The sequence below is a fragment of the Megalobrama amblycephala genome, linkage group LG9, assembly GCF_018812025.1.
Source record: "Megalobrama amblycephala isolate DHTTF-2021 linkage group LG9, ASM1881202v1, whole genome shotgun sequence".
Lineage (NCBI taxonomy): Eukaryota > Metazoa > Chordata > Actinopteri > Cypriniformes > Xenocyprididae > Megalobrama > Megalobrama amblycephala.
In genome coordinates this window covers 5,471,066-5,485,926 of record NC_063052.1, presented here as the reverse complement: position 1 = coordinate 5,485,926, position 14,861 = coordinate 5,471,066, and the positions used below count along the sequence as shown (strand labels likewise).

The 14,861-nt window shown below is 35.2% G+C and overlaps 1 protein-coding gene across 1 annotated transcript in view; it reads left to right on the top strand.

The window, feature by feature from the left end:
- Positions 1-14,861, top strand: part of necab1 (N-terminal EF-hand calcium binding protein 1) — a 45,414-nt gene that overhangs the window by 9,074 nt on the left and 21,479 nt on the right. The window contains exons 4-6 of the mRNA XM_048201312.1: positions 1,992-2,017; positions 3,755-3,852; positions 13,352-13,488. Of these exons, the coding sequence (XP_048057269.1) occupies positions 1,992-2,017; positions 3,755-3,852; positions 13,352-13,488 (261 nt within the window). The remainder of the gene's footprint in view (positions 1-1,991; positions 2,018-3,754; positions 3,853-13,351; positions 13,489-14,861) is intronic.

The following is a 14,861-nucleotide window of genomic DNA, read 5'->3' as shown; positions in this document are numbered from 1 at the left end:
TAACAAAATTCTAACCTTTCATTTAAGTAAACAATTGAAAATGGGTGGAAAAGCTCATTGTGAAAAAAATGTTTTTCTCTAGTTCATGTTGGCCACAATTATTGGCACCCAATAATTGCAATGTCCTTTTCCCAAGATAACAGCTCTGAGTCTTCTTCTATAATGCCTGATGAGTTTGGAGAACACCTGAGGAGAGATCAGAGACAATTCCTCCATACAGAATCTCTCCAGATCCTTCAGATTCCAGCTCCACATTGGTGCTTCTTCTCTTCAGTTCACTCCACTCATTTTCTTTAGGTTTCAGGTCAGGGAACTGGGATGGCCATGGCAGAAGCTTCATTTTGTGCTCAGTGACACATTTTTGTGTTGGTTTTGATGTTTGTTTTGGATCATTGTCCTGATGGACGATCCAACCACTGCCCATTATTGGATTTCAGAAGTGGTCAGGTTTTGATTTTTTATCTGTTAGTATTTGATAGAATCCATGATGCCATGTATCTGAACAAAACGTCCAGGACCTCCAGCAGAAAAATAGGCTCGCAGCATATTTAACCGTGGGCATGGGGTACTTTTTATCCATGTGTGCACCAAACCCATCTGGTGGGTTTGCTGCCAAAAAGCAATTTTTTAGTTTCATCTTACCACAGAAGCCGGTCTCATTTGAAGTTCCAGTCTTGTCTGACAACTGAATATGCTGGAGTTTTTTTTGGATGTGCAAAGAAGGATTTTTCTTGAAACCCTCCCGAACAACTTGTGGGGATATAGGTGCTGTTTGGTAATTTTTTTTAGGCTTTCTGAGACTCAAGGCTCAACTAATTTCTGCAATTTTCCAGCTGTGATCCTTGAAGAGTCTTTGGCCACTCAAACTTTCCTCCTCACCGCACATTAGGACAATTTAGACACACGTCCTCTTCCAGGCAGATTTGTAACATCTTTAGTTGATTGAAACTTAATTATTCCCCTGATGGTGGAAATGGGGATTTTCAATGTGTTAGCTTTTTTCTTATACCCATTTTCTATTTTGTGAAGCTCAATGATCTTTTGCTGCACATCAGAACTATATTATTTTATTTTTTTCTCATTGTGATGAATGATTAAGGGGATTTGGCCTTTGTGTTTACACATATTTGTACTCCTGTGGAACAGGAAGTCATGGCTGCACAATTTCATGCTCCTAGTCACCCTGGTGTGCTAAAAAATGTAAATGTGAATGGGAATATACTTCAAAGATATTTTACTCAGAAGAATTTCTAGGGATGCCAATAATTGTCTCAAACATGTACTGGAGAAAAACATTTATTTCATAATGAGCTTTTTCCCCCATTTTCAATTCTTTTCCTTCAATGAAAGGTTAGAATTTTGTGAATTTTTTGAATGAAAGATCAAAAAGATAAACAATGCAGATTTTTTTTCACAGCCACCTTTGCTCATATTTACTAAGGGTGCCAATATTTGTAGAGGGCACTGTATATTTTAGATTCTTAAAAAACATAGAGATTTTTTTTTTTTTTTTTTTTTTTTTACAAAAATAAAAATATTCATTTAAAAATATTATATAAAAATGTTATTTTTAGATACATGCACTGTTTAGTGTAAGTGACCCTTACTGGCTTCAAGACTGAAAAATCACTGTAGGAAAATTCATTCTATGCATTGGGACACATTAATTCTGACAGTTTATATTCTCATCTGTAAGATGATGACTTTACCTTACGGCATTGAGCCTCTAATCAGAGCAGGGTTGAGATATGGAGTTGTCAGGGGCCTCATTGTTTGCCTGGTGGGTGTTATGCAGGGTTATGTCTAGTTGTCTAAAGATGACCCGTTCTCATTAGGCAAACATCGCACTCCCAAAGGACCTGCCTTTGAGAAAGATGCTGTCTGCATAGCTTGAAATCAGCACAGGATATTAGATTAGGATATTAGACACAACTCACATGTATTTTTAACAGGAAATGCAATTAACATGTCTGTTTATGGTCTGCTTACAGGAATGTGGAGACAGATGAGCTGTGTGGTAAGAGTTAACAGTTTTTATTGACAATATTACTGGGAGGTTTTATGCTCACTGTAAAGAAAAGATACTCAAGGCACCATTTTGTCAACAGTTTTTTTCAGTAACCCTGCTATAAAGGAAATGGTTTTGAAGCACTCACAAATACTGAAGATAACAATAGGATATTTGAGGCACATTTATAGACTGCCTATCCATAGAGTTCTGCCTCGGGTATCTTTTCATATTTTATAAATATGTCTAATATAATTTGTATATATTAATTTATATATATAAAAAGTTTGGGGTCAGTAAGATTTTTTTTAATAAAAAATTAGTACTTTTATTCTGCAAGGCATTAAATTGATCAAAAATAACACTTATGACATTTGTAATGTTACAAAAGATTTTAACAATTCTATTCATCAAAGAATCCTGAAAAAAATGTATCATGGTTACCACAAAAATATGAACCAGCACAATTGTTTTTAACATTGATAATTCTAAGAGATATTTCTTGAGACTAATGTGTAACTAATCAAAAAACAAGGAAACTGAGAAGAAACATAGACACATGGACATAAAGACAATAAAAATAACTGACATTTAGACTTCTTTCTAAAACATTTTACCTCAAACTTTTGAACGGTGGTGTCTAATAATTTTTTTTTAAATTAACTGTAGAGAGTACCCAATGAAGTAAAGTATTACAATGTGTACACATTAGCTTTAAATGTATATTTTGCATTAGGTATATGCAATGTATACACACATATTAGTAAGTCTCAAATGCTAATTTGCTTTGAACAGTGAGAATATTTTCTAGAGAAATTCAAATTCTATGCTATGCATAAATGTAATTACACACAATAACAAAATATGATATTATATCAAATGGTGTTCTGAAATTTGTGGATGTTTTTGCAGATGAAGAGTTCATTTGCAAAAAACCGATAAACGCCATTTAAAAAAAAAAATGAACTAAGTGGTGTGCATTATTCTCCATATATAGCACGTTCTGACTGTACCCTAAATCCATTTTGTCAGAAAAGCCGGTATTGTCCACTTTCAGGCATCGCAAGTTCACGTTTTACAGCAGAAGCCGACAAGCGCTCTTGTTGTTTGTGTACAGAAACCGATAAGTCCATTTTAGCGAATCAGCGCGCAGTATTCAGGTCAGGTGACAAGGCTTCTTGTCACTTCAAAAAGACGCGCTAGCTGAGGGAAGTTATGTCAAAGCTGACTAAAAGTGATTGAGGATTTATAATTTTGACCCCTGTAAGTCCTTGTACACCATACACGACTTACATGCTTAAACCTTGGTTGTTCTTTTGCGTATGTGTGTGTGTGCGCGCACGTGCGTGGATGCGTGTGTCTGTGTGCGCGTGCTTGGGTGTGTGTGTGTGTGTGTGTGTGTGTCGATTAACTCTGAAACATGAAATGAGGAGTTATCTGCTTTTGCCAAAAAACGACTGTAGGAGTTATCTGCTTTTGCTAAAAAACAAACTTTTAATAAAAAACATACTTTCAATGAAATTTAATTTTTTTTAATTTACATGTATTAATTAGAGTTATTATTACTTAATCAAAACAACCCAACTGCAGTTTGATTGATATTACTTGGAATGCACAATAAAAAAAAACATGATTTGTGAGAATTAATAAAAATTGAGTTTTTTTTGCAAATTAACTCTTCAGATGCTTTTATGAAACCATTGTCATATGTATTTTAATATTTTAAATGGTTTACTTTTCTCTTAGAATACTTCTCTCAGCATCTTGGGGAATATGAAAATGTCCTTGCTGCCTTGGAAGACCTGAACGTATCCATACTGAAAGCCATGGACAAAACCAAGAAGGTTGGTAGCCTTCTTACCTCCTTGGGTTTGCATATATTCAACAAATGGACATGATCTTAGTTACATAGTTGATGGATACTACTTCTATGTTCTATTTCTTGTCTGATGTATGTCTCACCTTCCTCTGATTGAAAATGGTATTAGTTAAGTGTACTTGAACATAGCCTTTGTGTATTTTTTTTATGGGCTTTTTGTGCCTTTATTTGGAGAGGACAATAGAGAGCAGACAGGAAAGCATTGAGCAGAGAGAGGGGAGCAGGATCGGCAAAGGACCTTAAGAAGGGAGTCGAACTCGGGTCACCATGAACGCATTTGCGGCATATGTCGGCGCACTAACCACTAGGCTATCGACGCGACAGCCTTTGTGTATTTACGTGGGTGCTGTCACTTGATTTATCTCTCAGTGTAGAGTAGTGCAGCAGATAGTCGTGATACCTGTAAGCACTAAAATTAGTATTCTGAATCCTGGAGGCTTTCATGTCTTATCTTAATCACTCACAGCATGTTACCTGGCCCCTAATGCTGCCATTAGATGTGTAATTTTCTCTGGGAACTCTTAGAGTGGATGAAGATGGATCTGCACTAGCACAGACTCACATCTGTCTGACACAGAAAAATGTGCTGCTCAACATGATGCAGGAGAGATGGTGTTTGATCTCAATCAGATAAAGTGCCTTATTAATTTTTCGTTATTAATTTCCGTTTTTAAATACAGGGGATGTACCAACTAAATTGAGTCTTATTTGTCAAGATAATATTTAATAAATCTAACCAAAAATCTGACTAAAATCTCAAAATCAAACAATTATGTGTCTGTTCTTTGAGAAACTTATAAAATAGTACCCTTGGTGAAGGTCTTTGTACAAAGAAGTTTGAAATAGCTGAGCAACGGTATGCTGTTTGCAAACATTTGAACATCTTTACATTTATTTGGAACAAAAACAACAAAGATTTTAATTATAGGATTATTGTAACTAAAACTAAAGTAATAAAAAACAACCAAGAATTAACAGCTATTAACTATTTATGAAAAGATAATGTTATGCTGCTTGATGTTGCAAACTGGTATTTATTATCATATTTTAATTTATTATTATTATCATAAACACACTGGTTTGTAGTGTACGGAAGAGGATTAGGGACAAACAATAATAAAAAAATAAAACCATCTCGAGATTAAAGTTGTTAAATTTCTAGAAAAAACTCGTTAAATTTCGAGGAAAAAGTCGAGATAAAATGTTGAGAATAAAGTCATTAAATTACTAGAAAAAAGTCGTTAAATTACGAGAACAAATTCGTTAAATTATGAGAAAAAACTCGTTAAATTTCGAGAAAAAAGTTGAGATAAAATGTTGAGAATAAAGTCATTAAATTACGAGAAACAAGTCGTTAAATTACGAGAACAAATTCGTTAAATTATGAGAAAAATGTTGTTAAATTTCGAGAAAAAAGTCAAAATAAAATGTTGAGAATAAACTCATTAAATTACGAGAAAAAACTTGTTAAATTTTGAGAAAAAAGTCGAGATAAAATGTTGAGAATAAAGTCATTAAATTACGAGAAAAAAGTCATTAAATTACGAGAACAAATTTGTTAAATTATGAGAAAAAAGTCGAGATAAAATGTTGAGAATAAAGTCATTAAATTATGAGAAAAAAGTCATTAAATTACGAGAACAAATTCGTTAAATTACGAATTTGTTCTCATAATTTAACGACTTTTTTCTCGTAATTTAATGACTTTTTTCTTGTAATTCAATGACTTTATTCTCAACAGTTTATCTCGACTTTTTCTCGAAATTTAACGAGTTTTTTCTCGTAATTTAACGAGTTTATTCTCAACATTTCATCTTGACTTTTTTCTCGAAATTTAATGAGTTTTTTCTCGTAATTTAACAAGTTTATTCTCGTAATTTAACGAGTTTATTCTCAACATTTTATCTCGACTTTTTTCTCGTAATTTAATGACTTTATTCTCAACATTTTATCTCGACTTTTTTCTCGAAATTGAACGAGTTTTTTCTCGTAATTTAACGAGTTTATTCTCAACATTTTATCTCGACTTTTTTCTCGAAATTTAACGAGTTTTTTCTCGTAATTTAACGAGTTTATTCTCAACATTTTATCTCGACTTTTTTCATGAAATTTAACAACTTTAATCTCGAGATGGTTTTATTTTTTTATTTAATGCTTGGCCCTAATCCTCTTCCGTAGTAGGGCAATAGTTTACTGCACTTTATTCTTCTAGTTATTTACCCATAGCGGCTACTGAATCGGAAGTCTTGTCCATTCATAGGAAATAGCTTGCTTCCACATCTAAAACTACGGTGGATACAAAGTGAAAAACATTTTTTTCACACTACATTGCTGTAGTGTACTGAAATACTGAAAAATGTAGTAAGGTTAGTAATGTCAATAGTTTAGGGTTGGAACTTTCCAACACTGGCCTCAATTTCCATCAAATGTTCATAAACAAAGATTTAATAAAATTCTTGTTTTTTTAAGCTATGATTTATGGACAATAATTACTTAATACTTATTAATACTTGATTGTCACAGTAATTAACCTCAATAAATTACTATAATGAGTAGGTCTGGGACAATACATTGATTCTCGATTCACGATACAAAGAATCTGGAGCGATTCTGATATTTTTCAATGTATTGTGATTCTCTCTCGAATCGATTCTGAGCTTAGTTTTTAACAGCAGATGGCACTACGTGCTTTTGAAACACCCATACTCTGCTTGCTTGCTTCCAGTTCCTTTACAGACAACACTTAAACCTAAAATAATCATTCATAAAGTTCGAAAAGGTTGAAGCGAATTACAAGGGTGTTCGCAGTGGGCTGTTTACATTAATCTTGCGTCATAAAAGCATTCTGAGCCGAGGTGCGAGTGTATTTAACCACCTACATGACCGAACACACAATCGCTGTCCAGCACTCTTCTTCATGAGCTTTTGAGTGTGCGGTTAAAAACTAGCATAGAGTGCCATCTGCTGTTAAAACTAAGCTCAGAAATGTTTCGAAAGAGAAAATATCAGAATTATCATTGTATCGCAAATCGAGAATCAATGTATTGTCCCAGTCCTAATAATGAGCTTGGTTATTGCACCACATCATAAATTATTACATTCAAAACAATTTGTACATTAGACTTAGCTGAACTCCATATTTTAAAATACTGCATGTGACATGCATGATGGTCCACTCACAGATGATTTGATTGAGTTATTGGCTGCTGTCTTGCTCATATAGATGTTCAGTATTGTCAGTGGTTATCAGCACTGACATTCTGGTCTGGTTCGCAGTGTTTATCTTCCCTAGCGTCTGATGTCAGTAATCAGCACAGTCCACACTGACCGTTAGAGGAATGCGCAGGTATGAGCTTTGTGCTTCAGTTGCCGCTGAGCCATTTAACGGAGAGTGTCTGCTGCCTCGGCTTGTACAGATAATGAATTAGCCAAGCACTGACTCCAGGCCCAGCAGACATGCAACTTAATGCATGTGAGTGTCTCAGAGAGAGTCGTCGGCATGAAGGGCAGTGCTGTGTCATTTCATCATGCCCCCTTGATTAGTGAGGCAGACAGAGGAAGTGAAGCACGATTAATGAGTTCAATGGGACTTTTTTGTGAGAGACTACTGGCATTTGCTTCCATGTTGTACATCTTTAAACCATCATTTGTCTGAGCAAAACAGCAGTAAAACAAAATCTCACAATGAGAAATGGCCGTCTGCTGAAGATGATCAGAGAGAGGTGCAAATTGAGACTGATTGTTTTTCACTGCATGGTTTAAAGATTTTAGGCACGATGACAGGTGCTGCATTGTGCAGCCAGAATTTCATTTCGATTTGTTGATTGATGTTTTACAATGTTCAAAAAGCATGAGAAATAACACACTTATCATTTAGAGGCAAAAGCCAAATTCCCAGTATTAAACCTCAGAGAAACAAATTGTGAGATAAGATCATTTGAATGTCTCCGCTTGCTGTGCTTAAAAAATTTAAACAGTTGTGTACTTGAACGAAAATGCATTTCTGGGCATTAAAATACAAAATAAATGTAAAAGGAAAAATATATTTATCTACTGGAAAAACACAATTAAGGAAAACAGTGAAAATGAATGATGTCATGTTAACATTAAATTAATAACATTATATAATGTTAACATTATAACAATAAAAACACTTGAAGATCCTGTTAAATCAAAAGTGTGTAATAGCTTTGAAGCTAAGATATATTTTTTAAAGAAGTATCTTATGTGCTGCATTTATTTGATCATAAATACAAAGTTCTGTCATGAAACTCTAGATGGCACAGGCTAATAGGTCCTTTAAAGGTGCCATAGAATGCTTTTTCACAAGATGTAATATAATTCTAAGGTGTCCCCTGAATGTGTCTGTGAAGTTTCAGCTCAAAATACCCCATAGATTTTTTTTTTTAATTAATTTTTGTAACTGCCTATTTTGGGGCATCATTAAATATGCGCCGATTCAGGCTGCTTCCCCTTTAAATCCTCGCGCTCCCCGCCCCGAGCTCGCGACTCTAATACATTGCATAAACAAAGTTCACACAGCTAATATAACCCTCAAAATGGATCTTCACAAAATGTTCGTCATGCAGCCTCAGATCATGTAAGTATTTATTTGGATGTTTACATTTGATTCTGAATGAGTTTGATAGTGCTCCGTGGCTAACGGCTAATGCTACACTGTTGGAGAGATTTATAAAGAATGAAGTTGTGTTTATGAATTATACAGACTACAAGTGTTTAATAATGAAAATAACGACAGTCTTGTCTCCGTGAATACAGTAATAAACAATGGTAACTTTAACCACATTTAACAGTACATTAGCAACATGCTAACGAATCATTTAGAATCACTGTATGTCATTTCCATGTACTGAACTTTTGTTATTCAACTATGCCAAGGTAAATTCAATTTTCAATTCTATGGCACCTTTAACTCAACCTGGTCGTAATCACATTGTTATCTATAGGGCACAGCTGATTGGTTCCTGTAGCCAATGAGCCAATGAGCTTGCGTGCCCAACGTTCAAAATTCTTGGGTAACATTTGCCTTAGCAGTGCAGCGCGCTTTCAGAAACCCTCCACCTTCCCCAGCTCCACCTGTATAGATCTGCTACGGGTAATTCATGTACGCTATATTGTGCAGCAGCAGCATGTATTACTTGCTCACAGCGGCGTGTCGTGTATGTATTGGCAGTAGCAAGTCCCGTACTTGCTCTGCAGCAGCAGCAATAACCTACAGCAGAAGCAGCAATTGTCATACCCATAACCATGCCAAGAATTGTCATGACAGAAATACAGTAATTAAAAGTTTCTTTAAAGGTGCCCTCGAATGAAAAATTTAATTTATCTTGGCATTGTTAAATAACAAGAGTTCAGTACATGGAAATGACATACAGTGAGTCTCAAACTCCATTGTTTCCTCCCCCTTATATAAATCTCATTTGTTTAAAAGACCTCCGAAGAACAGACGAATCTCAACATAACACCGACTGTTACGTAACAGTCGGGGTGTACGCCCCCAATATTTGCATATGCCAGCCCACGTTTCCAACATTATAAAAGGCATTAGACAAGGGCAGCCAGTATTAACGTCTGGATGTGCACAACCAAATCATCACACTAGGTAAGCAAGCAAGAACAATAGTGAAAAATGGCAGATGGAGCAATAATAACTGACATGATCCATGATAACATGATATTTTTAGTGATATTTGTAAACTGTCTTTCTAAATGTTTCGTTAGCATGTTGCTAATGTACTGTTAAATGTGGTTAAAGTTACCATCGGTTATTACTGTATTCACGGAGACAAGAGAGCCGTCGCTATTTTCATTTTTAAACACTTGCAGTCTGTATAATTCATAAACAGACCTTCATTCTTTATAAATCTCTCCAACAGTGTAGCATTAGCCGTTAGCCACGGAGCACTATCAAACTCATTCAAAATCAGAAGTAAACAATATAACAGTATACAATACTCACATAATCCGATGCATGCATGCCGCATGCATGACGAACACTTTGTAAAGATCCATTTTGAGGGTTATATTAGCTGTGTAAACTTTGTTAAGGCACTGTTCAAGGCAAGCGCGAGCTCTGTGGGCGTGGACCACGGGATTTAAAGGGGCCGCAGCATAAAATCGGCGCGTTTATAATGATGCCCCAAAATAGGCAGTTAAAAAAATTAATAAAAAAAATCTATGGGGTATTTTGATCTGAAACTTCACAGACACATTCAGGGGACACCTTAGACTTATATTACATCTTTTAAAAACATAATCTAGGGCACCTTTAAAAAAAATCTTACATAACCACCCCCCAAGTTAAAAACTAAAGCAATCTTCTTCTCAAGATCAAAGAAGCAAGTGGCAAATCAACCATCTCTTAAAACCCTACAGGGCACTATAATAGAGGTAGTGACAGAATATAAGTATCTCGGTTTTATGCTGGATGATTTTTTAAATCTCATATTGATCAGTTAAGGACTAAATTAAAAATAAAACTGGGGTTTTATTTTAGAAACAAATCCTGCTTCTCTTTTAAAGCAAAAAGAAGATTAGTTTCCGCCACTTTTATGCCTGTCCTTGATTATTTTGTATAAATCAGCAACTTCCAAACTTTTAAATTCTTTGGATATTTTATATCATGGTGCATTTAAGTTTGTATTAAATTGTGTCTATAGCACTCACCATTGTGAGCTGTATAATAGAGTTGGTTGGTCGTCATTATCAACACGCAGACGTAAGCTCTGGTACCTTTTTATTTATAAATCAATCTTGGGCCAGTTGCCTCCATATCTTTGCTCCCTTACCCAACATAAATATTTTGGAGCTTATTCTTTGCGGTCACAAGATTTGTACATCCTTTCAGTTCCATCTATACAAACTGAATTTGGAAAACAAGCCTTTCGGTACACGGCACCCAATGATTGGAACTTCTTACAAAATGACTTGAAATTACAGACCCTGGTGTCGATGAACACTTTTAATTCTTTTATTAGCGAGCTGTTAAAGGAAAAAATGATTAGTAAATGTTTTTGATTTGTACTGATGATGTGTCTTTACTGTGTTTGAAGTGTTTTTTTTTTAAAGAATGCTGTGCTGCTCATCTTGGCCAGGTCACTTCTGTAGATTTTTAATCTCAGAAAGTTTTATCTGGTTAAATAAAGGGAAAAAAAAAAAAAAAAAGTTCTCTCCTTAGGGAAAATGGATGTTTTATATATATATATATATATATATATATATATATATATATATATATATATATATATATCTCAGACCAACAAATAGTTAGGGCAAGCTCAAGGCTGATAACATTTTAAGTGGCCAAATCATGCTAATCTACAGTAACTCAAACTTGTTATAGAGAAAAAAACAAGGCATTAACAAAGGACTGAGAAAAATTATGTAATAAGAAACCATCAGGAGCCACATTTCTTTGATCTTTCTCTTCAGACCACTTGATAATGTGTACGTCGCTATTGCATGAGCTCCATTAGTCACATCCAACAACAGATAGTTATGTTGTATATGGCAATGGATAGCGTTGTGTTTATTACATAGGGCCATGTGAGTGGGTGCGCAAACCAGCTGCTGTGATGCGTGTTGTCTCTGCCCTCAGGCCGCCTCTATAAACAGCAACCGCACTTCTGAATGTCATACTGGTGCTCGTTCTCTTGCCTTCAGTTTTCAGGTAGAGTTATGACAGATTAATAGCTCAAATATAAAATTATATTGTTTTTATACTTATGATTTTATTACCAGATGACGTTTTCATCTTTTTTTTAACATGGTTTGCTTACCTTAATTATTGGACTAAGGGTGAAAATGTCGGCCACTGGCACTGGAAGGAAAGATTTATTATGCGCTGCTTGTTAAACATCTACAGGTTATAGAGGTCTTAGTTTCTGTGACTCATGCTGAGGGTTATTGTGAAGGTCTGTCCATTTAACCGGCTTTGTAAATACATGTGCGTTGGTGGTGGATGTGTTGGATTTCCCTATCTTGTGAATGTCAACATCTTCATGTTCATATTAGACGTGCAGCACCTGTTTCATTACTGGAAGCTCAGAAGAATTATGTGTCCTGTTAGCTGAGGGATGTTCTCAGCTTTAATAATGGCTTTTCTTTTAGTGACAGAACACGGTTGCTTTGGCGTGCAACATAATTATACAGGCGGCTGTTGATTCCTAACTTTGAATAACTGATGTACCACCCGCAAATAACATACCCATGCAGCACTGCCTTTGAAGCACAAAATGACATCCAAAAAGATGAAGAGGCTTTCTGGAAATTCGGTTTGAGGTATAGTTATATTTTTAAAGGTAACTTTTGACCCTCCAGAGGTTAAAAAACAAAACTACATGCATTTTGCAGAAGAACATTGTTTGGTTGTGCTTTGGCTCTGAGTGATTGTGCAGATGAATATGAACCTTCGCAATAGATAATGCTTTATATGATAAGACACACACGGGCTAGTGACGTATATGCAATTTCCCGTGAAAACCATCCCGACAGATCTAAAATATAAACACTTACAATATATTGATGATGTATTGACCCATTTAAATGAGTTAATTTTGAACAAAAAAGTTACATTGTGTACCTTTTGAAAAGATGATGCATGAACTGTTTCATTCATGTACCTGATTGCAAGTATCTGCAAAGAACTTAACATAGCGTGAAATGTTCTGGTTTAGGTAGTTGTATCAGCTCGGCTCATATGAATTAATTCATGCAAAAACCTATACACTGAGCTTTTTGTTTTTATCCTTTTTAATTTCTTTGGGTCTGCCACTCTAAATGTGATAATAAGATTTATATATGAATAATGCATTATGTCCATTCAAAGATAATACTTTTAGTCAGCAAGGATGCATTAAATTAATCAAAAGTGACAGTACAGATATGTATAATGTTACAAAAAAATTCAATTTTTTAAATAAATGCTGTTTCATTGTGACATTCATTTCATTCATTCGCTGTTTACATAGCCATGGTTTCCACAAAAATATTAAGCATCACAACTGTTTTCAGCATTGATAATAATAAGAAATGTTTCTTGAGCAGCAAATCAGCATATTAGAATGATTTCTGAAGGATCATGTGACACTGAAGACTGGAGTAAACATGCTGAGAATTTAACTTTGCATCACAGGAATAAATTACATTTTAAAATATATTAAAATAGAAAACAGTTATTTGAAATTGTAATAATATTTCAGAATATCACTGTTTTGTATTTTTATAAATAAATGCAGGTGAACATAAGTGACTTTTTGAATGGTACTAATTATCTATTATTATTTTATGTTGTTATTATTATAATTAATATATGATATTTTAATAAATATATTTATAAATATAATATATAATATAAATTGAACATTTAGGCTAAAAGGCCAGTGTATCTTCAAAGCCCATTCTGCAGCAGCAGTTACAATGGAAACTCTGTCTTTAATCTGCAGGACTACCAGGAAGCCACGCATCTGGAGCAGTTTGTGACACGTTTCCTGTTGAAGGAGACCACCAGTCAGCTGCAGTCTCTCCAGAGCTCTCTGGAGTGTGCCATGGAGACCACAGCTGAGCAGACCCGGCAGGAGAGGCAAGTGATCCAGATCACACTTTTACATTTTGTTAAACACAATATCTACCAAACATGTGGAGTGAGAAGGAGTTGAGTGGACATTTTCAATCATTCTTTAGAAGCTGAACATGTTTGCAGAGAGAATTGTCTGTGACAGCAGAGTGGAACAAGCATTATAACACTGAGAAATGTTCAAATTTATGCAAATCACATATTATAGTATTTTATTCCGATTTTAAATGTAATATGAGTGCTTTTTTGTGGCTAAACTGTGACAGGATTAATGAAAGTACACATATGACTTTATTGACCATACTGAAAGCAATCACGCACTCCCAAATCATCAGACCCTAGCATTTTTAGTGGTATTGAGTGGATTTCTTCTGCACCACTGGACATGCAGAGTCCCCTCAGATCTAAACACCGTTTCACTTTTCATCATGCATGTAGACAGCCCTTGTGCACTGACTCAAGCAAAAAGGATTCTGTCCACAGCCATTCTTGGTACTGAATATTTATATAGTGCATCAGTGGCATTAATTGTTAATAGACCAGGTGAGCAGCAGACCGATGACCCAGGCCTTTGTTTTTGTGGAGAAAGGGGAGGAATGCCAGTTTAAACCATCACCGAATCAACAGAACCTGTATGTGTGTGTGCATGTGTGTTGCGGTTGATTAGCAGCTCATTTTAAGCTTACAGCGTCTCTGACTCACTGCAGAGGAGGGTCTGCTGCATGGCCCACCGTAGGGGTCAGCTCCTTATAGACCGCAGAATTTAGAATGCAAAATGAGCTGTTTTGTTCCAGCACCTGGATGATTGCATGCTACAGAGCTGCGTGCCTGAGACTGTGTGTGTGTGTGTGTCACAACGTGCCCACTATCTCTCCTCCCTCTCAGTGTGCAGCAGCTGTGTTGTTCCACTCACCTTACGATCTCAAGAAAATTAGCTGGAGCAGCTGGCATAAAGAAATGATGAATCCTGAGGTTGGCTTTTAAAAGGAAGTGCTTCCTTTTCTTTTTCTGTCTGTTCTTAAAAACACTCTGGGTCTGATATAGCCAGTTGCATCCTAAGTAATTGGTAAATTTAAATTACCTCATTATCGCCTCTGCAGGCGATACAGTGTGTCTAACTTAATAACTATGCGCCACTGAAATAAACAGATTTTATTGCAGTTATTAGTAAAACAATTATAGACCTTGTTTAGGGGTTGCTTCAACCCCTCTTGTGTTTAATTTTAGCTTCTACACAAATTGTATTTATAAATCTTATTTATTTATTTATTTATTTTAGTTTTAATTGTTCATCATGGTTACTGAACACAGTGGGTTTTTAGGGTAAACCTATATCCTATTTTTTTTTTTTTTATAAAACTTATAAAAGTTATAAAAGT